This window comes from Carassius auratus, chromosome 2, assembly GCF_003368295.1.
Source record: "Carassius auratus strain Wakin chromosome 2, ASM336829v1, whole genome shotgun sequence".
NCBI classification, from domain to species: Eukaryota; Metazoa; Chordata; class Actinopteri; order Cypriniformes; family Cyprinidae; genus Carassius; species Carassius auratus.
The window spans coordinates 5,952,684-5,978,102 of record NC_039244.1 but is presented as its reverse complement, the minus strand read 5'-3'; the positions used below and the strand labels follow the sequence as shown (position 1 = coordinate 5,978,102).

General features: G+C 35.5%; 2 protein-coding genes and 1 long non-coding RNA gene across 7 annotated transcripts in view; 2 read left to right on the top strand and 1 right to left on the bottom strand.

The window, feature by feature from the left end:
- Positions 1-4,923, bottom strand: part of LOC113040251 (partitioning defective 3 homolog) — a 61,937-nt gene extending 57,014 nt beyond the window's left edge. Inside the window, exon 1 of the mRNA XM_026198589.1 lies at positions 4,591-4,923. Coding sequence (XP_026054374.1) covers positions 4,591-4,710 — 120 coding nt within the window. The 5' untranslated portion in view covers positions 4,711-4,923. The remainder of the gene's footprint in view (positions 1-4,590) is intronic.
- Positions 4,924-8,703: 3,780 nt separating this feature from the next.
- On the top strand, positions 8,704-10,954 carry LOC113114108 (uncharacterized). Its single transcript, XR_003293684.1, has 3 exons — positions 8,704-8,752; positions 9,509-9,586; positions 10,178-10,954. It is a non-coding gene; the product is annotated as an uncharacterized LOC113114108 (long non-coding RNA).
- A 1,936-nt stretch (positions 10,955-12,890) lies between these two features.
- On the top strand, positions 12,891-24,173 carry LOC113114083 (cAMP-responsive element modulator-like). Of its 5 annotated transcripts, none has more exons than XM_026280832.1 (8): positions 12,891-13,038; positions 14,330-14,399; positions 15,835-15,885; positions 16,679-16,764; positions 17,168-17,316; positions 17,540-17,728; positions 21,789-21,945; positions 22,030-24,173. In XM_026280832.1, exons 2-8 carry the CDS (start codon positions 14,340-14,342, stop codon positions 22,172-22,174), a joined length of 837 nt encoding a protein of 278 aa, XP_026136617.1. In that variant the 5' UTR covers positions 12,891-13,038; positions 14,330-14,339; the 3' UTR covers positions 22,175-24,173. The 5 variants fall into 5 exon arrangements, with proteins under 5 accessions (XP_026136617.1, XP_026136598.1, XP_026136625.1 ...); XM_026280813.1 differs by having other exon boundaries at positions 15,835-15,951; XM_026280824.1 differs by having other exon boundaries at positions 12,898-13,038; positions 14,292-14,399; positions 15,835-15,951.
- The last annotated feature ends 1,246 nt before the right edge of the window (positions 24,174-25,419 follow it).

Here is a 25,419-nt window from a genome sequence, read left to right as displayed (position 1 = left end):
ATATTGAATTATTGTCCAGCCCTACCTAGGGTGAATACATTTTCTGTAAATTGACAATTTGGGATAAAATAATCCTTTAAAATTAAAAATGTATAGAGACTGATAATCCCAGACAACAGATCAGCTCTAAATTCGAACCTCAGTCTCACAAAGAGAAGCTAAAGTCTGATTAGCAAATGCAATGCGACAACAAAGAAAAAGGGTTAGTTGAATGTAGTTAAAGAGTAGCAGAGGTATTTGGGGAAAAGAGAAAAGCAAAGGGAACGTGTAACAATGTAACAGAACCAAGGACACCACAGATCACAGACACATTCGCATAAACACATCCTTGTTTCACTGCCTGTTTTTCATCTCTCTCTCTCACACAGCCACAGTACTTTATTATTTACTTCCTGTGATATAAACTACAAATGGACATTAGCATATCAGCTACATCACAACAACACTCCACTTCCTTGTAATAAAGCAACATCAAAACAGCAACACTCTCTCAACTATATTCCACACCATAACAATACCAACTAAATCATCAACACACCACATCATCATACTGGCTTTTTATTATAATTGAAGCACTCCAATACAGCATGAAATTAGCTAGTTATCATAATAGAGCTCCAAAATTCACAGCCAGTACTCAACATTACATCACTTGTTTACCAATGGTTCCTCTTCAGTGAGGAACAACATCACAATAATTCACAAGTAATCTAAGTAATATAAGAAATATTTTCCATTTTCAAGGCTTAGCCTAAACCAGGATTAGGCCATAGTTAATTTAGGACATTTAAGTAATTTTTGTAAACATAGAAGCATTACTGGTGTGCATCTTAAGACAAAGCAAAGGCACTGATATGTTTTAAGATCAGTCAGCGCAAGTTTCTTCAGTTGAAACAGCTCAGATTTATATTTTAGTCTAGGACTAGGCTTAATCCATGTCTGTGAAACCGGGGGAAAGTGATCTATTGTTGCAGCTAACTGCCGGCTGCGTCCTCCCAGCCAGAATGCACCAGGTGAAGTTGATCTGTTGATTATCCTGGCAGTCATACAAACTCAGTGTAGAGCACCAGCAGAATGCAGCACTGGAAAGTGAACACTACAAACGCCTTGGACTGAAAAAAAACTCTTGTGCAGATTTAAGCTGCTTACAATCAGTGGAGTAGCAGTCGGTGAGCTTTCATACTTTTCTCTTGTATTAAATAAAAATTTTGGTAATGAATGTTTTGTTTAGTAGTCAGTTCATTTATTAGAAATTTGGTATTTGCTGTAGGGTTTAATTTTAGCACTTTTATATGAGTTTTGGGTTGTGGATGAAGGTCTGATTTTTATTTATATTATTTATATTATTTATATATATATATATATATATATATATATATATATATATATATATATATATATATATATATATATATATATATGAATAAAAATAAAAGGCAAATGTTTACAATCATTAAATCATCAATTTAAAAAACTGTTTACTGTACAAATATTTGAATATCTGCTGAATACTTACATGGTCTTCATTATTGTAATTTAAAATCAATCATTTAATTTTTGTGTGTGCTAAATTCTGTTTTGTATTTGATTGCATCTACTTGTGCTCTTAAAGTGGTGGTTTTTTTGTATTTGTGTTTACAGGTTTTTCACCTGACTGACTGAATGAACTGCTTCGAACTCTCAAAATAAAAAGGAGATCAAAAGTGTGGTCAATGAGTGAACTCCAGTTGAATTCTTCTTGTAGTGAGCCAAGTGGGAGAGCTCTGCACACTGAGAACCTTGCAAAACAGTGAGGATTCACTAAACATCTATCATTTCCAAACCATTCTAACTGATGCTTCTGACATGATCACAAATGTTTGCCATTTCAACTGAATCTGTTACAAAATAAAATAAAAATACATTTACAAAGCATGACACCACATGTATAACATTAACAAACTTAAGATGAACATAAGATAAGTAACGCTCAGTCCAGCTGACCTAAACCTGGCCAAATCTCACAGCAGGCCATCCTTAACTTTATTGTAAAATCAGATTTGCTTACTCCATATGATTAAATGGAACTCTATACTATCATGATAAAACTCTACATCATTAGAACAACAACCTTCATCATAGACACATACACTAACAGATGTTTTGTTTAAGAGCAAACAGTGGTTACAACTTTCATTAAATAAATCATCCACACACACACACACACACACACACACACACACACACTCACACTCACAGATGGCTGGCATTGAGAACACATATAAACTATTCTGTTCATAAAGCTACTAAAAGATCAAAATTATTTATTAATGTGAACAAACTTGCTTTTGTCTTCCTCAGTCCTCCACTTCCCTCAAAAATCTCCAAGCCTCGGAACATTTAACTGTAAAAGCTGTGTACTGAACACTATTAGTCTAAGTGCTGATCCTGAATGCTGATTTCTCCCGGTTGCAAACCAGACTCTAAGGTATTCTGGGAGATCTGTTGGTGCAACGGTGGTCAAAACAGTAGCCCAAGCTATTACTGTCTCTGTTTTTTTTATTTTCATCTAATACTACATATATCTATGGACATTACTGGATGCAATTGCAATTATTTTTGGTGAGTTAGTGACTCATGCTGGTCCACAGTTTGGACAAGTTTATGTTCAGAACCTGAACCAACCTGTTTATCAAACCTGTTTTTGCTTTGTAAAAGTATTATTATTTTTAATATAATATAACCTGTGAACAGAAGTTCAGACTTCATGGATTTGTGATGGGAAGACTCGCTGTAACTTAATTCAAGTCATTTGGTGTTGACTTAGGCCAGGTCTTAAAATTGTAATAATATTTTCATGGACAAATTCCCTGTACATACAAATATGTATCCTTTGATCATATTCCAAATTAAGAAACTATAAACTATAGAAATTACAAGCCACACAAACATAATTCAGGAGCAACACAAATGATTAGTTCACCTGAGTCCTTCATTCATTTGTCACGTGACAGATCATAGATTCAGAAACATGGATGGATCTGACAGCAACAAACAGTAAAGCCCACTCACAACAAGAATGTTGACCATAAAAATAACTATATTAGTGTTCACATCAACATACCATAATGTTCTGTTTGCTTAAGCTCTGTAAAGGTGGGTGAAATCTGACTGGCTGTCAAAAAAAAAGATCTAAAAAAGTGATTCCTACAATATCATTCCTCACCCCCATGTCATCCAAGATGTCTTTTTATCTTCAATCGCAAAGAAATGAATGGTGGCCATAAAGAAAATGACCAATCGTTTCACTAGAAAACACCCTTATTCCTCAGCTGCAGAGCCCTTAAAAGCTGCATTTAAACTCCAATTTGGACCTTAAGCCCGTTGGCCACCATTTAAGTCTTATTTCTGGGATTTTTTTTGAGAAAAATCCCAGAATGTTTTCCTCATGAATGTTAATTTCTTTGCAACTAACGAAAGAATTACATGAACATTTTGAATGACATTGGGGAGAGAGTAAATATTAGGATTATTTTTATTCTGTAAGTGAACTAATCGATTAATGTTATCAGGATATGCTTCCAGCGCTATACTAAGGTTATGGTTAATGTTATAGATAGACATTAACATTTTACAGTTTTAAAGTTAAGTATGCCCTCAACAATGCTAATCAATAAAATCTTCAGAACTGACTGTGGGGCGGAGCTTGCGCTAAACTTGCACGGTAGCAGCAATGGAAGGTCAACCCACTGTAGAAATCAAAACCGCATTTTCTAAAAGACGTACATGTCTAGAGTGTTACTATACTTATTGAAGTCCTTAATTGTTTATGTGTGTAAAAACTTTTTTTTTTTTTCAAATGAGCAAAACAAGTATAGAGCGAACCTCCTGCTAGGGAAGCGCACCGATACTTAAGGCTCGCGAACTTGAACTAAACGCGCGGACACTGAGCTCTCGCGCTGAACGGACAGCTTTGTTGATTCTGGGTTTTGCGCGTCGTTTTCTTTAAGTGTAGATGAGTTATACAGTCTATGCCTGTAACTCGAAAAACACGGTTTGTATGTGCCTACCGTGTAGAGGACATATCAATTATCACTATTAGCCTAGCAGTAGCTCACTAAAACAAAGCGCAGCACTCACGTAACAGTTACACACAAAAGTGCAAGACACATTTTCATCACAAAAAGCATAAAAACGCTTCAGCTGCAGCAACCCGCCATGTAAACAAAAAGTCAATGCACGTGAGATTGCATTATACCAAATGCTGTCATTTCTAACGGGTCCCAAAGTATGGTAATAATAACGTTTCAAACGTGGAGGTAACTTCGCTCTCATAAATTACTTCATCTGCCCCAATTCTAACTGGCTTCCACGGATCTGCTGTAGACATGAACAAAGAAGATGGTCGTGCATATTAAAAGAGGATAAATCACACAACGCTTTATTTTCTGGGGAGTAAAGCCGTTCTTTCCCGGAGTTATAATGTCCGGACGGTCCCAATCCCTTCCCCCGCACACTTACGCCGTCTCTACAGCGCCATATTTGCAGCCATCACCGGAGCAACTATGTTTCCAGATCACAATCAGATGATACAGAGAAACAGCATCTCACCTTGGCGATCGCTCTCCTGTACCGCATCGCGGCCTGCTGGACGAGCGAGTGCACTTTAATGTTGCCATCTCCGCACGGAACCACGACCCGAGTTCTTCCAAAACACACCGTCACTTTCATAGCTCCAACTCTCCTTAGACCTTCCCGAATCCAAGGGAAACTCGGGATCAAAGGCTCCCGTGCTCTGATGTCCAGAGCATTAATAATCTTTGGTTCAGCACCTCGGCGCCTCTGTGTAAGTTACGATCGGTAACCGTTCCGTTTCATCGCGGCGGGCGCTGTGTGGTGGTGAATGACCACCTGTTTAGTGTTTGGGATCTTCGTACGGGAACCGCGCTGGGATCAGTCGGTTCAGGAGCAAAGAAAACGGGCTTCTTGTGCCCTCTGGCGGAGGTAAACGCCACTGACGCAACGCGTGCGCTTTTGTACAAGTTTAGCTATACATGTGATCTTAAAGTCAAACTTATTTTACATTAACTGAAAGGTTCGTTTTTCATGTTTTTTACATTTCTTCACAGATATAGTATAATATGTGAATATCAACGGGATATCAAATAAAGGGTTAGGTTAGTTGGGTTAATTTAGGGGTCAAGGGTCATCACATTTATGATATGCAACAAGTCACAAAACTGACTGAGACCTGACTTGGACTCAAAATAAAGGCTTGTGTCTGCATGGGGAAAATATGTTCTCCAAATATTGTGACTTAGACTTGACCATGAAAGATTTGACAATAAATAATATAAATAGTAGTAACATGGAAAATGGAAATTAATAAATGTAAAAATGAATATACATATTTAAAATGTTAAATTTAAAAATGGAAACCTATTTAAAACTGAAATTTAATTATTTGAAATGTAGTTAAAACAATGGTTAAAGCTCTTTATATCATGTTTTAAAATATAGTGAAATACAACAATAAAAATAATAATTTTAAATGCACTTTTTAAAGTGAATTAAAAAAAATGTCAGTTGCTTTTCTTTATTTTTTCTATCTATTGCTTTTTTTTCATTTTGTCAAATGCTTTACTTTATCCATCAGTTGAGTGGCATTGGACAGTTCACTTGTGGGTGCGTATAATTAACTCTCAACTCAGTTTTAAAACCCCATTTCTAAAATAATTTATTTATTCACATTTTTATGTTTGAAGCATTCAGTTAACAAATTATTCCTTAATTTTATTTCATGTTCTCTTATATTTACTTCTTATGTCAATTTAGCATGTGGGCATTAGCTTTCATACTTATGGCCAATTGTATGTACAGTACATGTAAGGCTAAATGTAGTGTCATATTTAGCTTTCTGCTTGTGTACTAAAATAGAAACATTGGGCAGTGAAACTGCACGCGTACACTGAGGGACTGATGCAGATTAGTTCTACCCAGTTGAGTGAAGCTTTAGTGGAACAGCTGTAGGATTACGTGCACATGCTTTGATCTAATGACCAGATGTTGGAGATCCATTACTGAAAAAAGGAGAGATCTCTTCTATCAACTTTCATGCCACAGTTAGTGAGTTGTCAGTGCAGGGTCAGCTCTCTGAGACGTTGTCTGCGTGTTAGAGCCATGAAGTTTCTTTTTTTTTTTTTTTTTGAAACTGCAGGTAGTGTAATATTTTAATCTTCTCATGAGCATTTTTGAACTGAAGTATCAGCTCAAAGAGTGGGATGAATCCCAGAGTCTACACTGACTCATCATTTATAGATGAGCATCTGCTTTTCACAAAGTCAGTGGTGTCCTCCTGACTGTTTCTCACTTGTAAGGAGTTGCTAGTATGCTTTCCAGTGTAAAAAAAATAGTTTCCAACAAATGCAATCAAGACTGACTTAAGAGATCTTTGCACAACATATGTGACATTGTGACCTCAAAGTGCCAGTCAGTAACAACAAACAACTAAAACTCTGCCTGAAATTAAAATAGCTAAATGATCACATACCATTCTATCTATCTATCTATCTATCTATCTATCTATCTATCTATCTATCTATCTATCTATCTATCTACCTACCTACCTACCTACCTACCTGTCTGTCTGTCTGTCTGTCTGTCTGTCTGTCTGTCTGTCTGTCTGTCTGTCTATCTATCTATCTATCTATCTATCTATCTATCTATCTATCTATCTATCTATCGTCTGTCTGTCTAACATCTGTCTGTATGTCTGTCGATCAGTCTCTCTCAAACTACACATTTTATTACATCTGTATGATAAAGACGACATTCTTCTATCGCAGGATGGCGCTATTTCATCAAACTTCTGTATTTCTATTTGACTCAAATCTATTTAAGCTTATTTTTTAATAAATGAATCATAATGCATTTTTTATTTTGTTGGCTTTTTATTCTTTATTTATTTTAGAGTAAAGCATTTCTATAAATCTTTTTTGTAAGTGTTGAACAGTCTGGAACACTTTTTATTATTAAAATTCGATTAACTATTAAACTGAAGTTGAAGCCTCAAACACATTAATGCATTTTGAAAACCAATTTGTTGATTAAATTGACTGTTTATGGCATTTGGTGAGTGACAGCGGCCCCTCAGCACCTAGGCACCGCCCACTATGTGTGTGTGTGTGTGCCAGGCCCGGCGCCACGAGGGGGCAAAAGGGGGCAATGCCCCCTCAGATCTGACTTGTGCCCCCTCTGTTTCATTTTTGTATTCATGGTTAAAAATAAATGGTAAACCTTTTGTGTTAAATAATAATTTAACCTTATCCCCATGGGATTTAGAATGTTCAGTGTTGTAACTCGTGACATTACTGCCAGATTCAAATATCTTTAGCGTTGGTCGGCGCTGAGCAAGAGACGGACGAGCTCAGCGCTGTCATATCACAACTATGCAGTGTTTTCAACCTCATAATGTTTATTTTAGATTTCATTCATTTAAATAGGCTACACGTAAGCACTGGTAAAACAATAGGCTACATTTGGAGTCTGTGAAAGCAGCAAAAACAATCTATTCAAATGTAATTTGCCGACGTGTGTTTTTAAAATCAGATAAACACAGTGGAAGTAGGCTATCTATAAAGTTTACTCTATTGTTATAAAGATTTTTAAACGACCAAACACACTCACTTACACATATTTGAGAATCAGCATATAGGATAGTTGATATGGTAAGTAAGTTTGTGAATATTTCGAATAAAAAAGGAAAAACGAAATGAAGGATAGCCTGCATCTGTTATGCTGTGTTCACACCAAACGCGAATAGAGCGTCAAATTCGCGTCTACCGCGCCTAGTTTGCCGCTTGACCATTTTGAGATCATTCGCTTCATTCGCGCGAGTAATTCGCTTGATTCGCGCGTGAAATCAACTTCACAACAGACGCGAATTCGCGTCATGGGGGGGCTTCTGCCAGCTGAGTCCACGGAGCATTTTCAACCGCCATTTTTATTCGGATAATTTTCTAAATATTACTGTTATTGTGTCATGAAATGTAGTTTTAAAAGTATTTCAAACGAGAATGTAGCTGTTTTAAACTCAAATATGCGGTTTATTTATAATGACAGCGTCTATTTAAAAAATGTGTTTCGCTGATCTCAGAGATGAGCTCCATGCGATCAGCGGGAGCTCCGTCATCATGTATCCGCTGAGAGCAGCCTTTCCTCGGCTAGATCTTCTGACATTTGCCGCTGGCTCTGATGTCTCTTTAGTGGTTCAAGATAAAATATAATTCGTTTGGGGTAAAATGAAACGTTTCTTATCTTTGGCCTTTATTCAATTTATCTATTAATATGTTTTATATATATACATAGGTCCTTTTTATTCCGGTCTCTATAGAAATATGAACTTTTGTCATATAGCTCCGGTTGACTGCTCACTGACAACATCTTTCCTCCTTGTTGAATGAGTGGAGAAGGGTAACGTTATTCCTGCACAACCCGAGGCTGCGAGATAGGTATAAACGGAGGTCGGAGCCAGCTCCAAATGGGCGGGTCAGCTCCAAATGGGTGGGACTTCAGCTCCAAGTGGGCTGTACAAACCTCCAGAGCCTTTTAATTGGTTTATTTAATGTCACAGGGTTAATGCACGCTGCGAATCCCCCCCCCCCAATCCCCACCCCCCCCCCACCCCAAAAAAAAAAAAAAAAAAAGAAAAAGAAAAAAAGACGACGTCAACTTCCCAAGGCTTTTCAGCGTCAAGAAAGAGGAATTTGAAGGGGTAAGTTTAGAGTTGTACAACGTATTACAAGTTGTGAAAAAGTGCAGTATCTTGGCGGTAGATGTTTTAGTTTTGACGTAGTTAAATCATGATTACAAGCTCATTGCATTCAAGTTTGAAAATTGGAGGACATTCATGTGCAGTTTTTACCTTCAAAGCTCATATTTACGATTATTCCGAGAGCACGTTAAGACAGCATTAGCAGCACAGATAAATTACATCTTTATTGTGTCTGTTACCCTTTTCTGCTAAATATTTCTGCAATACAAATAGGATTTACGCTGCAGATTACGGACACTGAAGACCATAAGCAAGCATTGTTACTAACGTTACGTAAAATATGCAGGCCTATGTATTATAACTGCACTGATATTTAAGCGATTAATAACTATTAATAGATTTAGTACAGTGTTCCATAAGAATGAGTCTTCGTTACAATAGTCTTTACATGAGTCTTTTCCTAACTGATAATGCTTGACTTTAACAAAGCTGGTCATTGTTTCAAAACCTGCTGTTATATTTTTTAAAATGTTATCTATTTTTACGTGTAACGTTAATCCAAATAATGTAATGCAATTGAAACATTTGGTTTAATTACCAAATTCATTTTTCAATTTAATAATCATAACAGTGGATATATGAGGCTAACTGCAGTGTCCACTACCATGCATTACATATCAACAGGTGTAGAATTAATTTTGTCATTGTAGGAAACACAAACAAACAAAAACCTTATGTGTAAACTTTGTGTTACAGAAAGTCTGGGTGGCCAGAAGTTACATTTCAGTGACCTGGTTACCGCCTCTCTCTGCAAACCCAAAGGATCACTTTCCTGTAAACTGTTTTTTGTTCTTTCTATGCATCAAGATGTGTCATTTATTTTTTCTGAAGATTTTTGACTAATGTGTGTGTATGTGGGTCTTTGTGTGGATAAATTATGTTCATACTTTAAAGGTGGACATTTGCAACAGCGCTTGTCCCTAAAATTGCTCCAGGGGTATGGTCCGAGACTGTCCTAAATGACAAATGATGGAATGTAAATGACATCACATTCTGTAGAAGTCTCACATAAATGTGCATTGTACTTTAGTTAATGTTAACTTGTCAACAGTGAATTATTTTAGGATGTCATTGGACTGAATGTTTAGTGATTAATGACACTTCATTCCAGTAAAAATATAATCCATAGCCTTGGAGTGAAAGCAGCAGCAAAGTGTTCCAATGCTTATAAAAATCAAGCTGGTTAAAACCTCAGGTTCCTTAAATATCTGTTCTACAGGACTGTTTGGGGTTGGACAGATTTTGTAATGGTTTTGAAGTCTGATGCTCACCAGGCCTTCATTTATTTGTTCAGAAATGCAGTAGAAAAAGTAATATTGTAAATTGTAATAATATTTTACAATAACTCTTTTCTATTTGAGGCAGCAGTGGATCTACCCCAATCATCATTAACGGGACCCCAGTGGAGAGAGTGAGCAGCTTCAATACCTTCAAATGCCCTGCAAAGAGTAGCTGAGCGCATCTCCAGAACATCTCCCCCTTCTCTGCAAGACATCCACACCAGAAGATGTAAATCTAGGACTGTTAAGATCCTTAAAGACCCCACCCACCCTGGAAATCCACTGTTTCATCTGCTACAGTCAGACAGACGCTTCTGCAGTCTGATGGCAAAAACAGATAGGCTCAGGAGGAGTTTCTTCCCTCATGTTATCAGACTACTAAACATGGACATTAAACACACTGAACTTTATAGACTGGTTGTTTAGGGCTACCCAATAACTCTCTGCACACTGCTTTTTTGACAACCTAACTATGCAACTCATCCTCACTGCACATTGTCTACATCTCTGCACATCATCTGTGTAGCAGTTTCTATGTAGCATCTCTACAAATCATCTGTGTAGTAGTTTAATACAGTATATGGTGTATATTTTATACAGTATATTTTTTCCTGTTGTTTCATTTTTTTTTTTTTTTTGCACAGTCTAAAAAGAGTATGCCAGACCTACATTTCACTGCTTTTTGCATGTCATATAACAAATAAAACTTGAATTTTTAATGGTGTGGAGTGTTACCTGTGATTGAGTTGGTGATAAAAAGGAGATGGGGAAAAGAGTGTCTTAAATTGGACTTTGGTACCAATAATATTTTCCTCTTAAGTCTTGGAATGTTTATTTTTATTATTATTAATTCTTGTATTACTATTTAGATTTTTTTTTCTTTTTTTTTTTTTTATTAAATGTTTATTTGTACATTTACTGCTTTTTATAATGTTGTTTCACCTAGAGCCAAGGGGGTTGTAACAATCTAAACAATATAATTTCTCCCTCAGATTTCAAACTTGCATTAAAGAAAAACATTAACATACAGTAAACATTTTATTGCTCTAAATTACTCATTCATTTTCTTGATACTGATATAATTATAAAATTTATATAATTTAATATACTTGAATGTTTGCAGCTGTCACAAAATTATATAACCTCTTGTTAATAAAATGTAAACTACAATGAAAAACAATAAATCTGTTTTTCATTAGTATCGCTACTTTATGCCCTCCTCATTCGCGGGCACCCCGGCAATGACGCAATGTGAAATTTCCGCTTAAACCCCGCCCATTTGTAAAGTCCCGCCCACTAGCGGCAAAAGTTCCTCCCACTTGGAGCTCTCCGTGAAGTCCAGCCCACTTGCGGCAAAAGCTCCTCCCACTTGGAGGTCTCCGGGCTGCAGCGATACCTACTTGGAGGCTGCAGGAACATACTGTTGTTGAATGAGTGACTCCTAGCAGGCTCCTGATTGGTTAACGCGGCGCGAATTGACGCCAAAGTTCAAATTTTTCAACTCGGGCGGCAGACGCGAATTCGCGTCAAACGCTAAATGCACAAAAAGCACCATTCGCGCGAAGCGCTCTATTCGAGCGTCAATTCGCGTCATTCGCGCGAACTAGACGCGCGAATGAGGCGAATTCGCGTCTTCCGCGCCGCGCTTAACGCCCCATTCGCGCCGCGAGACCTCCAGACGCGCGTAAACGCGCCTTTGCATTGACTTAACATTGAAATCATTCGCGCCAGACGCTCTATTCGCGTTTGGTGTGAACACAGCATTATACAGTGTTATTATTGTGACTGCGGTGTTTCACGTGACAAATATGACGCGTTGCCATGGAAACATTAAGGGGGAACGTTCTAAAATAACTGTAGCCTTGAAAAATCTTACTCTCATGAGTCAGTTAGAATATTTTAAACTTTAGTGTGAAAGGGTTAATTATTCATAATAAATGAGGCTGGCTTATCTTTTATAGGCTGTGTGATTTCCTGATGTGGGTATTAAAGGTGCTGTAGGGAACTTTTGTAAAAAAAATTTTTTTTACATATTTATTAAACCTGTTATTATGTCCTGACAGTAGAATATGAGACAGATAATCTGTGAAAAAAATCAAGCTCATCTGGCTCATCCCATCGCTCCCGGTAAAAAACAACCAATCAGAGCTGCGGTCCGTAACTTTGTTTGTGTTCAAAATGTAGAAAAATGTATATAATAAGCGAGTACACCATGAATCCATTTTCCAAACCGTGTTTTTGGCTTGTCCTGAATCACTAGGGTGCTCCTATAATAAGTGTTTATATTCGGACTATTTTAGATTGCTTCGGGGGTACCGCGGCGGAGTAACCCAGTACCTTTGTGATTCTTCATAGACATAAACAGAGAGAAGTAGATCCGGCTACGATGTTCTTCCGCAAGACGCAAGCAGTTCTGTTTATTAACCGCTAGAGCGGCAAAAGTTACCGACTGCAGCTTTAAGTCACATGGAAAATACAGTTGTTTAAATTTAAAGCAAGGGGCGTGGTTTTATCCAACCCCGCGCCATTCGGTGTCTGTAGAGCAAATATCTGAACATGTGATATTATCAGCAATTCAGTTTCAGCTAAAATGTGAATTATCATTAATATCATTAAAAATGGACATAAAGTATATGCAGCGTATTTCAGACCACAAAAAGGACACTGAAACTGTGATTGAGAGTACAGCTGATGAACATGACAGCCATCAAAGCATTTTGATGGTGTAATAAAGTTAAGCCCCCTTAACAATTTCACATGCCCCCTCAGTCATTTCATCCTGCAGCCGGGCCTGGATGTGCGTGTGTGTGTGTGTTGTCGAGGCCTCCGGCTGCATAGTCCACATTTCCCAGGCGCATCATCAGAGCTGACGTGGGCTCTACGTGTGCAGTGAGTCGGGCTTCCTCTCCACCCGTAACGAGTGACGAGACTCTACGTAAAACTCGGGTAAGTTATTGCTGGCATGTCGATCTGCCGCCACCCGCCAGAGAGGATCTAGAGATGAGCGCACAAAAACGAACATGTAGCTTCTGTTAAATTAGTTTCTCAGTGTAATATGTGCAGCGAGGCGAAGAAGCTGTCTGGGACGCGGTTCCTGCTGTGACCTGCATTAAACTAGGCTACTGTTGACAAGAAAATAAACCATCGAATAACGAAAAGCGCGCAGATTTCATATTCTGAGTGTTTAAAAATAATAATCAGAGTTACTCTGAAATATAATATAAGTAACAAAGCGACAAGGTCAAGTTAAATGCAGTGTAACTTAGGAGATATTAAAAATGCATTGAGGCTGTGTGGAATGACGCAGCTTGGTCCAGGACTATGCAAATAAATACAGTAAGGTTAGACAGCTTTGCCTAAAGAGCCTAAAACTGTGCAAGTTGCTTTACTCTCCGGTGTTTATTTATCAACCCATGAATGTTGCAGTTATGTATGTCATATCCTCTTGCCACAGTTTGCTGTTGCATAAGCGCGAGCTGTTTAAAGTTTGCGCGCGTTTGTTCTATCAGTCCAGCGAGGGAACAGAAGTTAAGCGAGCACTGACGTAAAACACCCTTAAATTAACACTGGAAGGAATAATCTCAGAATGGTAAAGCAATGGAGTAAAATATGTTTCCTCATATTTCCTTATAAGTTTGTGCACTCACTGTGGCCAAGAACCGTTCAGAAAGAATGAGGAAGTGCTCGCGGCCGTTACAGCTCGCTGTTTTTACGCGGGCACAATTTCTGATAATAATAAACCAAACCAGTATTGTATTTTACATTATTTCGTTTTTTTTTTATTCATTACTTTTTCACACTCTGTAAAATGATGCCTGCAAAAAATAGTGAAGTATAGTATAGAAATTAATTTATACATTAATTTATTTTCCCTTCGAGTTATTTTGATAAGTTTCTCTCACTTATTTAAATCCAATTAATAAATAGTATTAAAGCGTTGTCATGCATTTTTCATAAGGTTAGGGAAAGCCTTATAACATGAGGGTAAACACGCCCATTTACACTGTCAGAAGATGAAAACCTCCACTGTGCAAAAGAAGAAACTGCTTCACAAGTTTCACAAATGCATGAACATTTCAACACGAGTACTCACAAACGCAGACCTTCACATTTTGAACCATTAGATTGGATTGAAAATAATGGATTGTTATGTGAAATGCATTTGGCTGTTTAAAATCTTGTGACATGTGACTCTGCAGAGCGCTGACTGTGCATTTCCTGTCTGCTCTGTTGCCAGGCCGATCTCCATGGAAACTGCAACCATAGCGCAACAGGAAACCAATGCAACTGAGAAAGTAACAAGTGAGGTACAGTCAGACTCTGATCCACTCGCACAGCTCCAAGCCTTACACAGATATAACACCTGTTACCATATATAACCATATATACAATACCACAGTGTATATAAACAGCCTGTTACAGATCATGCCACACTGAAACACATATTCTTGATAAAATGTGTCAAAATCTTATTTACAGATACTATTACACATTCCAATCCTTAGGACAAAGTGCTGAGGTGGTACAATGGTACAGTGATGCTGGGTTTCAGTTTCTGCTATGAGATGGTTTGATTATTGTATTCAGATAACACAGGATTTATGTGGATCTTCAGGTTACTTAAAATGGTAGTGGATGTTAATATCCATAACATAATAATAATAATGGTATTACCATAAAAAAAACATACTATTATTATGAGACTTTGTCTAAAAAACATGGTTATACCATGGTACTTGATGTGTGGTTTAAGACTGAAATATTCACAGATTAAATATTAAAAAAGAGTTCAATAGCCTTGTGGGCTGTACACCAACATATAACGTCGTTGCACTTCGGGCCTCCTTAGTTCGAGTCCCGGCACATGGATCTCTCCCGATACTGCCCCGGCTCCCTATCTCCCACTTCACTTCTCTTCTAAAACACTGTCCTATTGAATCAAAATGTGACTTTATTGTTTTAAATGGAAGTGTTATTTTAGTATTATTTATTGACTATTAAATTATTAATTACCGTAATCATTTGAGTTAGTTTTTATTTTTGTTTAAGAATAATTTATATTTAATAAATTATATTGTTCATTTAAATTCTAGTAAGAATTTTTTTATGTGCTTTAGCTATTTAATTTTTTACATTTTTAAAAATATTTTATTTAATATTTTAATCTTTATTTTTATTGCCGTTTTAGTTGTTTTAGTACTTCTACTTCTATTTATTTTAGGTTAGTTTTCAACAGTGTATTTTAGTATCATTAAAATGCTATTTAAGTTTTAATTAGTTTAAGTCATTTTTTTTATATTAATTAAATTTTTTGTTAAACCTCCAGTAATTTTTATTTTTTATTTTGTCTTTTTATTTTTATATAATGTATTTATGATTAGTTTTATTAATATTGAAAATTACTTTAGTACCTCAAGGTAAACGTGAATTTTTTTCCTTGGCAATGAGCTGAAATAAAATGATTTTTAATATTTTTTTTTGTATTATTATATTTGATTATTTTATCAGTTAACATTTATTTGTTCAAGAAATGACAATTTATTTCATTTATCAGTTTTAATTTTAGTTTCAGTTTGTTTAAATTTAAGCTTTTTATCAAATATGTATTAAGTTTTATGTTATTTCAGCTTTATTTCAATTCATTTTGAAAATGAAATTTGGACAGTTTTAGTTAACAATAAAAATACTGGGCTAAATAGTGTCAGACATTTTTTACTGTCTCTGTCTCTGTCTCTCTCTCAGGTGAATGAGGGTGTGTCTGTGGGGTCATTACCTGATGGACAGACACTACAGGTGCAGGAAGTCATTCAGAGCACACAGCCCTCTGTTATCCAATCACCTCAGATAAAAACTGTGCAGGTACACACATACAGGTTTTTTGTGTATAGATGTAAGGGATTTGTAAAGGACTATTCCAAATACAAATCTTAGTAAAAGTTACCGTTTCTAAAGTCCACTCTTATTAAACCAAAACGTGGCTGATATGTGAGCGATTGAAGCACAATCCTGTTATTCATTTACCTGTTCCTTCACTTGGAGAGACTGACCAATCACATTGCAGTAGTTAGAGCTGTAGCCAATCGCAGGCCGTTTTAACTCATCCTGAGATCAATGGGATGAAGGAAAAGCAGATTGACATAGTTACAAGAAGAGTGAGAGTAGCTGTATGGAGCAATAATGAGATTTGAGTAACGGGGAGAGTCAATGCATCGGATCTTGTTGGTCACACGCACACACAAAGGTCACGTCAGACAAAACAAATCTGCTCAGGAGGCAAAGACTCATGGTCACTGGCACAGTGGTTATCTCAAGAGAAATCCATTTTCTTATGCATGCATTGTTTTTAAATAAATATTTATGAACTCTTGTGTCACTTCAAACTCATATGACTTTTTTTCTGACATCAGTACTGTATATCCCAAAATATATATAAAAAAAAAAATGTCCTGTACATTAAAGCCTTGGCAAAAAAGCAGTCTATATAGCTGTTATTTGCTGATAATTTCCCCCTTCACTAGTGCTTTTAAAATCTTTTAAAGGCTCATTTGGAATGAAGACGTGCATATGTGTGTTTGGATGTTTTTAGGTAGTTGTTGATACTGGTGGAACGGGTTCAAACCCATCAGATCCTCAGAAGAGAAGGGAGATTCTGTCCAGACGACCATCTTACAGGTGAGATCAGTTCTTGAGCGACATTTTTTGCAATATTTATGGACTAGTATTATAGTATTATATATATAGTATTTTTTATATTTTGAATTACCTTGTATTTTATGTATCTTCAGGTTCTTCATCTACTGTAGTTGCCAAGACAACCTTTCTAATATTATCAAATAGTATTTTATTTCATTTAAGCGTTCTTTTATTTACTGAAAATGATTCGTTTTAATAGTTTAAGTTAACAATAGCATGACCTCATGACCTGACATCATTCTTATCATCCCTGCATTTAACAACAAAATACTCCGAATCCAGTAATGCCCAGAAATCCATACACCATAAGCACACAATATTTTTTTGACAGAATTTCCTGAAATTTAGCGACATATTCTGATAGATACATATGCATTTTCAGGAAAATTTTGAATGAGTTGTCATCAGATGTACGTGCCGTGCCAAAGATAGAGGAAGAGGAGAAAGTGGAAGAAGAAACCCTGGCCACTTCCAGTGTTGCTACAGTGATGTCATCATCTTCAATCTACCAGACCAGCTCCGGGCAATACAGTACGCCTGAGTTCATCTCTCATTAACTATTATGTGTTTGTGCAGCATGAAATGTGAATTACCCTTAAAAAAAGAGGGGTTTTGTTGTTTATCAGCCCATTCTTACGAAATACCAATATATATTTGATGCTGCGCAAATGTTTTCCAAATGAACTAAACCCTTATCATGTGTTATAGCAGGTGTTTGGGACTATTCAAGACTAACTCTTTTGTGTCTGTACAGTTGCAATCACTCAGGGTGGAGCGATACAGCTGGCTGGCCCTGGAGGAGAGGCCCTGCAGGGGGTTCAGGCTCTGACTCTTCCCAGCCCCACCACTCCGCAGTCTGGGGCCACTATCCTGCAGTACGGCTCCCAGCCTGGAGACCCCGGCCAACAGCTACTGCTGACCTCTGGACAGGTGCTCGTTCAGGGTAAGACACTTGAACTTTTATTAACTTTTTGTTTGTTTGTTTGTTTCTGAAGTCAGTCAGGAAGAGGTTAATTGTATTTTTTTTTTTTTGCTGATGATGAAGGACACTGAACTGAACGTTGCATTGTGGGAAACTTGTTAGACTTGTTTTATTAGGTGCTGAAGTTGCATACTTTGCAGTAAGTGAGACGAAACTTGTTAAATTTTTTTGTGAAGTGACATTGATAAACTACGACTGAAAATCTCATTGATTTGCAAAGATAAGGATAAAGACTTACTATTTCTGGGAAATCCAACTTTTAATATGAGCTTTGAGTAATACCTTTGATATCTATAATAATAATTGTACCCTGATACCCTGGTACAGTCTTTGTGCTGAATATTGCAAAAATCATTTTCTTAATCAATATTTTGGTCCTGTTTTTCAGTAAAATATCTAAACATCCTTGTGATATTTCAAATATTTTTAATTATCTGTTTGCTCTTACGCTGTGGGGCAAACAGTTTTTTTGCTTGTTATATAAGCATAAATCTAACGTACAAATGTTACATTTAGTGAGGTAGTTTTTATATAAATTAGGTACAACCGATGTGTGTTTTTAAGAGTGGATGTCCACGATTATTACAGATCAAGCAGACCGATAAACCGATATTTTGAGCCGGTATATATCTGGTGTAAAAATGAAAATTAATGTCAAAATTAAGAATAGCAAATGCTTTGACAAAAACTTTCTTTAAATGCTTTTAGATAGTTTTATTGGCAAATCAGTTGTAATAAGGACAATACAGATAACCATAAAAATGCTTAATATTGCCGCCGATAATCGGTCGAGCCCTAATACAAATATAAATATAGTACTTAATTATTTAGTAATATTTAATTCATATAATATGTAATATTATAAAGTATAATATTTGTTATTGTTTTAATATTTAAGAATTTACACTAATATAAATGTATGGTTTTTTTATGTACATATGCATTTATGAATAAATAATAGGCAATAATATAATGTGTAGTATTTTACTGCAAACAAAACAGTATACTAAAAAGACAGTGTGTTTCAAATTATTTCAGTCCTAATAAAACCGATATGAATTAAATATATATTTGGAGTTATGTATGTTAACAGTGTTATAGAATAGCTGATATTTCTGTGTGTGTGTGTGTGTGTGTGTGTGTGTGTGTGTGCCATTTCAATTGTTATGCCTGTGTTAGTGTTATGAGGTGAAATGGGCACAGTATCCTTTTGTTTGTGCTGAAATGCTTTTGCGTCATCATGATCTAAAAATACACCAAGCTCAACAACTTCTCCCTCCTTCTTCTCTTCTATTCTATTCTCTTCTCTTTTTCTACTATGAACCTAAATATTAAAATTTCATGCAGTTCCACAGTTTGTTAGATGTCGGTTTTAATTTCCCTCAGGTCACGAATTTAAGCATGGATGTTTAATTACAAAGCAAGTGTCTTCTTACACACACACACACACACACACACATACACACACACACACACACACACACACACACACACACACATGTGGGGAGGGCATTCTCCAGAGACATTGTGTTATTTCCCTGTGAGACTGCCGTGATGTCATAGTGATGTCAATGCTCTTAATAGTAATCTGATAGAGAGAGGGAGAGGGAGGGAGAGAGAGAGAGAGAAAGAGGGAGGCAGGATCACAGGCAAAACACTTAGTGTCACAACTTAAACTAAGACAGTCAAAAAGAGTGAATGAGAGAGAAACTCACTCAGCCAGCTGGAAGGAAGAGAAGGCTTTAAGAGGAAATAAAGAGGAAACATAGAAGATAGTGCTCAAAAACAATTACCACTGGATTATTTCAGCATAGAGATGGCAGTGACTGGGGAAGAGACGGAGTCAGGTGAGTCTATGTGTGTGTGTGTTTTATAAGGGAAAAGCAAGTGCAATGCTAATGTATTTATTTATGTTTATGCATTCCTGAAGTTTTGTATGTTTTTATTTGATAAATAAGCTAATAGCAGCTAAAGATGAAATAAAGGAGAATTTCTTTGTGTTGTTGTTTTTTATGAATATGGAACATTTGGTTTAGTTGCAGTTTTAGTTACTTTACACTTTTTTCTTTTATTAGCCATTTTTAAATGATCCTGCAATCTCTCAATTAATATGAGTTCATATATTAATAATGCACGTATAATAATAAGTATAATTTTTAAAGTAGTAATTATATTATTATAAAGATTATAAAATATGTAATATATTAATGACAATAATTATGATTATGAATTTTTTTTTTTTTGAGTATTGGTTGTCCCTGCAGAAAATGTCAGCAGTTTCAAAAGTAATGTAGTTAACAAAATAACAATAGGCTGTAATAATTAAAATACAGCAAATATTACTGTTAATAAGTGTTGGTTCCTGCAGTGCTGATAAAAAGTTTTATCATGTGCAAAAGTTTATAAACATTCTGAGAAAATCAGTCTACAGACACTGGAAGAATGACATGTTTTTGTGCTTCTTTTGGTTGATTCCTTTTATGTGGCTGAAACTTTATTCTCAGTCATAAACACACTCATTGACATTTTGTGTTTTACGAAATCAGGCTGCCAAATCTGCCTGTTTATTCACACTCATGAATCATTGAGAGAGAGAGTGTGAGAGAGAGAGAAAGAAGCAGCGAGAGAATGAGAAGCGGGAGTGTGGGGGGAGGGGGGGGGGGGTTTGGGTTGGCTTTCTGTTTGACGTCAGTCTGTTTCCTGGAAGCCGTCCGAAGCTGAGACGGAGAGAGAGGGAGAGGCGGAGAGAGCGAGGGAGTCGGGTGGGGGTTGGGGCAACGACGCATGTGGTGACGTCAGCATTTTGTCACATTGTCTGATAACAAACGCGCACACACACATCATATCCAGTTTGCTGAAGGACATTTACTGCTGGGAACTTGTACAGTACCAGCAACTTTTTTGTTGTAGCCTTATTAATTGTGTTCTTTCAGTGTTGCTTAAGGTGTTTTTAATGTTGTGTCGATGGGCGGATGTGAAGTCTTTTATGTAACTGCTTGTTGATATTGTTTTGAATTTATTGCATAAACTAATGAATCCAAATGGACCTGCTTTTTAAGCCTGGTGACAATAGAAGTCACAGCTGATTGGTTAGATTCAGTGTTATATGCCTTTTTATTGGTCAGATGAAATATTCCTGGTCAATGGATAATTTTCAGTAAGTGTCTTTCTTCACTAGTTAGCACTAAACAGAACTGCAATAAATAAATAAAATTAGATAGAATAATATATGCTATTTACTCAAAATAATAACTTAAATAGACACTGTTCCCATATGATTTTATATATATATATATATATATATATATATATATATATATACATATATATATGTATATATATGTATATATATATATATATATATATATATATATATATATATATATACATATACATATATATATATATATATACATACATATATATATATATATATATATATATATATATATATTTAAAATAGGATATAAAAATCATTATTTTTGCAATAAGGGGGGGGGGGGAAGTAAAAAAAAATATAATTTTTATATAATTTATATAGTTTATAAAATTTTAATACATATATAATTTTTTTTCCAGAATTGCAAAAATAATTATTATATTTAAATACTATTTTAAAAACGTAACCCTGTGGACTGTTTTCAGATATAATAGTAATAATACATTTAATGAATAAAATAAAACATTTTCAATGTCTTAGCACAAGTATATATATATATATATATATATATATATATATATATATATATATATATATATATATATATATATCACCTCTGATCTTAAGACAGAGATGTTAAGACAAAAAATATTGTTTGTTACACCTTTGACCACCAAAAATGGTAAATTTTTTACAGCAATTATTACAGTTTATGGAGTGTTCATTTATAAATAGAGTACTGTTCATTTTCATTTCTGATGGATTAATTACTATGTAGACGTGAACATTAACTATGATTAATTCAAATGTTACCCATTTATCTGTTAAATAATTCATTTGGGTATTCATTTGTGCATGTAGCTGCCACAGGAGACATGCCAGCATATCAGATCCGCTCCCCATCGTCAGGGTTACCACCAGGCGTTGTTATGGCAGCCTCACCGGGGACGATGCATATCCCACAGCAGAACGCAGAGGAGGCCACACGAAAGAGAGAAGTCCGCCTCATGAAGAACAGGTACCCACACATCTGAGTCTCAGTGATTCATGTGTGTATGCTGATGTGCATGTTCATGTTTGACCTTTTATTTGTGTTTCATAGGGAGGCTGCGCGCGAGTGTCGCAAAAAGAAGAAAGAATACGTGAAGTGCTTGGAGAATCGTGTTGCTGTGCTGGAAAACCAGAATAAGACTCTTATAGAGGAGCTTAAAGCTCTCAAAGACATCTACTGCCACAAATCAGAATAACCCTCACAAACACTGTGCAAGGACTGTGTGATTTACACACTACCTTTCTCTTCTCTTCTTCTGTTGCATCACCTGGATTTGAGCATTTTTGTTCATTTGTTTGGCCAAATGTTTTTATAAGAAGTTGCTAATGTTGCTTTGAGGATGCTCCTCACACACACACACACACACACACACACACACACAAACTATTTCAAACATTTCTCTGTGTTAAAAAAAAATGGAACTCTTCATTGATTATGTGGAAAAATGTGTTTTCCTTTTTTTAGGTTGAAATCAGAACAAGCAAAGTAAATGGAATAAGCAGCCATGTTAACTGGCTACACACTGCACACATAAGCGGCATGTTTAGCATTTTTGGTATGCACATAATTTAGCAGGAAATGTGTGGAAAATACACTTTCTGTTTCAGTTAATCTGACTAAATCCAGGCAAGTTAACCCATTTATATAGCTACACGTTGTGTTTTGGACATACAGTAAATTGGGTCCTTTTTCTCATGTATATTATATTTCAATCAAGTATGTACATTTCAATATGCATTTTATAATTTGTGGTTAATAAAGAAAATACTTAAATGTAGTACCCCAGAAATCACTATATTTTTAGCATCGAGTCACAGTTTTAGTTAATGCTGTTTACTGTGCAGTGTGAAAAGCCAAATTGTTAAAACACAACATTTTCCATTGATTTTGTTTTTATGTAGATGTAACAATGTAACAGTGACCTAAAACTTCACCAAGTAACGTGACATAAAGTTGACGATTTCATAATGTTGATGTAAGGGATAGTTCACCCAAAAATTTACACTTTGTATGCTATATGTATTTCTTTCTTCTGTTGTACACCAAAGATTTTTTTTTTTTTTTTGACCATATAGTATAACAGTGGAGGGCAGTGTTGTTTTGGACCTCACTGTCTTACATTGTGTAGACAAAACCAGTTCTTCAAAATATCTTCTTTTGTTTTCTGCAGAAGAAAGTCAAGATTTGGAATTACATGAGGATGATTAAATGATGAGAATGTTAATTTGTGGGTGAACTGTCCCTTTAAGACTACTCTTAACTCCCTTTATTATTATTACAGATTTATTCATGTAGTACTCTTTTATTCAATCTGTAGAATAAGCACACCTCTGTTAATTGCCTCAATTGGCTGTAAAATGAAGTTTTCAACATTAATATTTTGTTAAAATATGTTTTACTATACCATCTCAACATGCAGAAACAAACTATAAATAAGCCATTTGAAGTTTGATTGCTCTGTTTGTTAGAGAATACCAATATAGCAACACTTACTCAACCAATTGAGTGATTTTGAGGCTGAGCTATCTGTTAGTTTAACCAATGACAGATGGGGGAGTGCTCTGGAAACCTGTTTGAACATGTTTGCTATTTTTGCAAATCCATTTTTGGAAGCTAGAGGCAGATACATTACTATTGAGCATTAATGTTTTGTGTATTTGTGCTCTAATTCATATAAGATACATGACTTTTGCATGAACAAAGGAAAACAGTGTAACATGATGAACTGTGAACACGTTACTTAGGTGAATGTCACAAATGTTGCTTTTTATCTAATATTGTATATTATTTTAAATTTTAAATTAATTTGTCTTAGTTTATAATCGTAGAAGATAATTATGAAAGAAAGGAAGCGTTTGTGAGTAATTAGAGTGCAAATATGCTAAATTAGTGGCATTAACTGAACAGAATTCCTCATATTTCAGCTGTTGAGATGCCGGTGTGCATTTGTGTCTTCTGTTTCTCAGACAGTGCTAGTCATCATGACTCTATCTTCACTTACAACCAAACAAGTTTATGTTTCAATTAAGTACTATTCTGTGTAGTCAGAAAAATGGATTTGGTTTAATATTTAAAGAGCTTATGTTTTCAATTAATTTCTAGATTGATGTTAATATAACATCCCTGCCCTTCTTTGACACTGTACAGAGTGCTGACATCTATTTTTAATAAAATATTTTTGTAAATGTAGCCTATATACTTGGTCAGGACTGTATTTTGAGAAGCACTATTAATTGTGTATGCTTGTACCTAATAAATTCTGGAGAAATGTGCTAAAGCTGACAAAACCTCACTTTCGGGGACATGCTCATTTGTTAAAAAAAAATAAAATAAGAAAAAATATTCAAAATGAGGTTATTTATTTTAAATTAAGAAATTTCTTTTAGGTGTGGGTTAAGGTTTGGCTGTGGTATTTAGAGCTGTACATAAAACCAGTGTCCCCAAATTTCTAGGTTTTTCCACTTAAAAAAAAGAAGAAAGAAAGTTACATGTAACAAATCATGCCACTGACCTTTTAAGAATTTGTTTAATCTCTGAATTTTACACATTTTCTCAAGTATCAGCATTAAATGCTTCAAATGATCTCCAGGCCTAGTTAGGCTGGTCTGTTGGCTGTTTTAGATGGGCTTTTTTACCACTTTTCAAAATTTTAAGCTGGAAGATCATCTTGCTAACCAGCTAAACAACATGAACACCAGCTGGGCCCAACTGGGAGACCAGTTTAAATCACATAAAACCAGGAAAGCAACATGTGTTGAATACTGCGTATTATAATACAATACAATACATTCGAGCTGTTTTTATTTTTGTAATCAGAAAGAATATATTTTCTGTGTTTAAATGATCCTTAAATGATCCTAGAGGAGTGTGCCTAGTTGTTTGAGCGCTATGTGCTGTATCACGCGTTTGGCAAACAGACAGACATGGAAAATTCCACAGTGTGTGAGAGCGCCCTCTGGTGGAACACCACAGAACGCAAACAAGGGTTTATTTTCCATAACTCATATTATAGATCAGTGACCACACTGCCATCTAGTGGACGTTCAACAGCAAGTGCTTAAAAAATATTTTTATGTTAGTAGGCTACTTATTATTTAATTAATCCAAATATCAGTAGCATCATTGTTAAATATTGATACATTTAAAATCGCAGTTCTTTTATCATTTACAATGTCAAATGCCATTTTCAAACCCTATTTCATAAACTTTCGCGTCACGTGAATTTGTAAGATCAATAGAAGATCAAAACGTCACAACGAAACCTCTCGGTACAGAAATTTAAAAACATGGATCACATTAAAAGGATGTTATTTGCTTTTTTGAAAACCAAATCAAATATTTTGAATCAACTGTTAAATTTCATATCCTTGTGGCAAAATTCTATTTCCACAAACAAAGGTTACTTAAGAAAATACCTACTTTTATAGATTTAAATAAAAG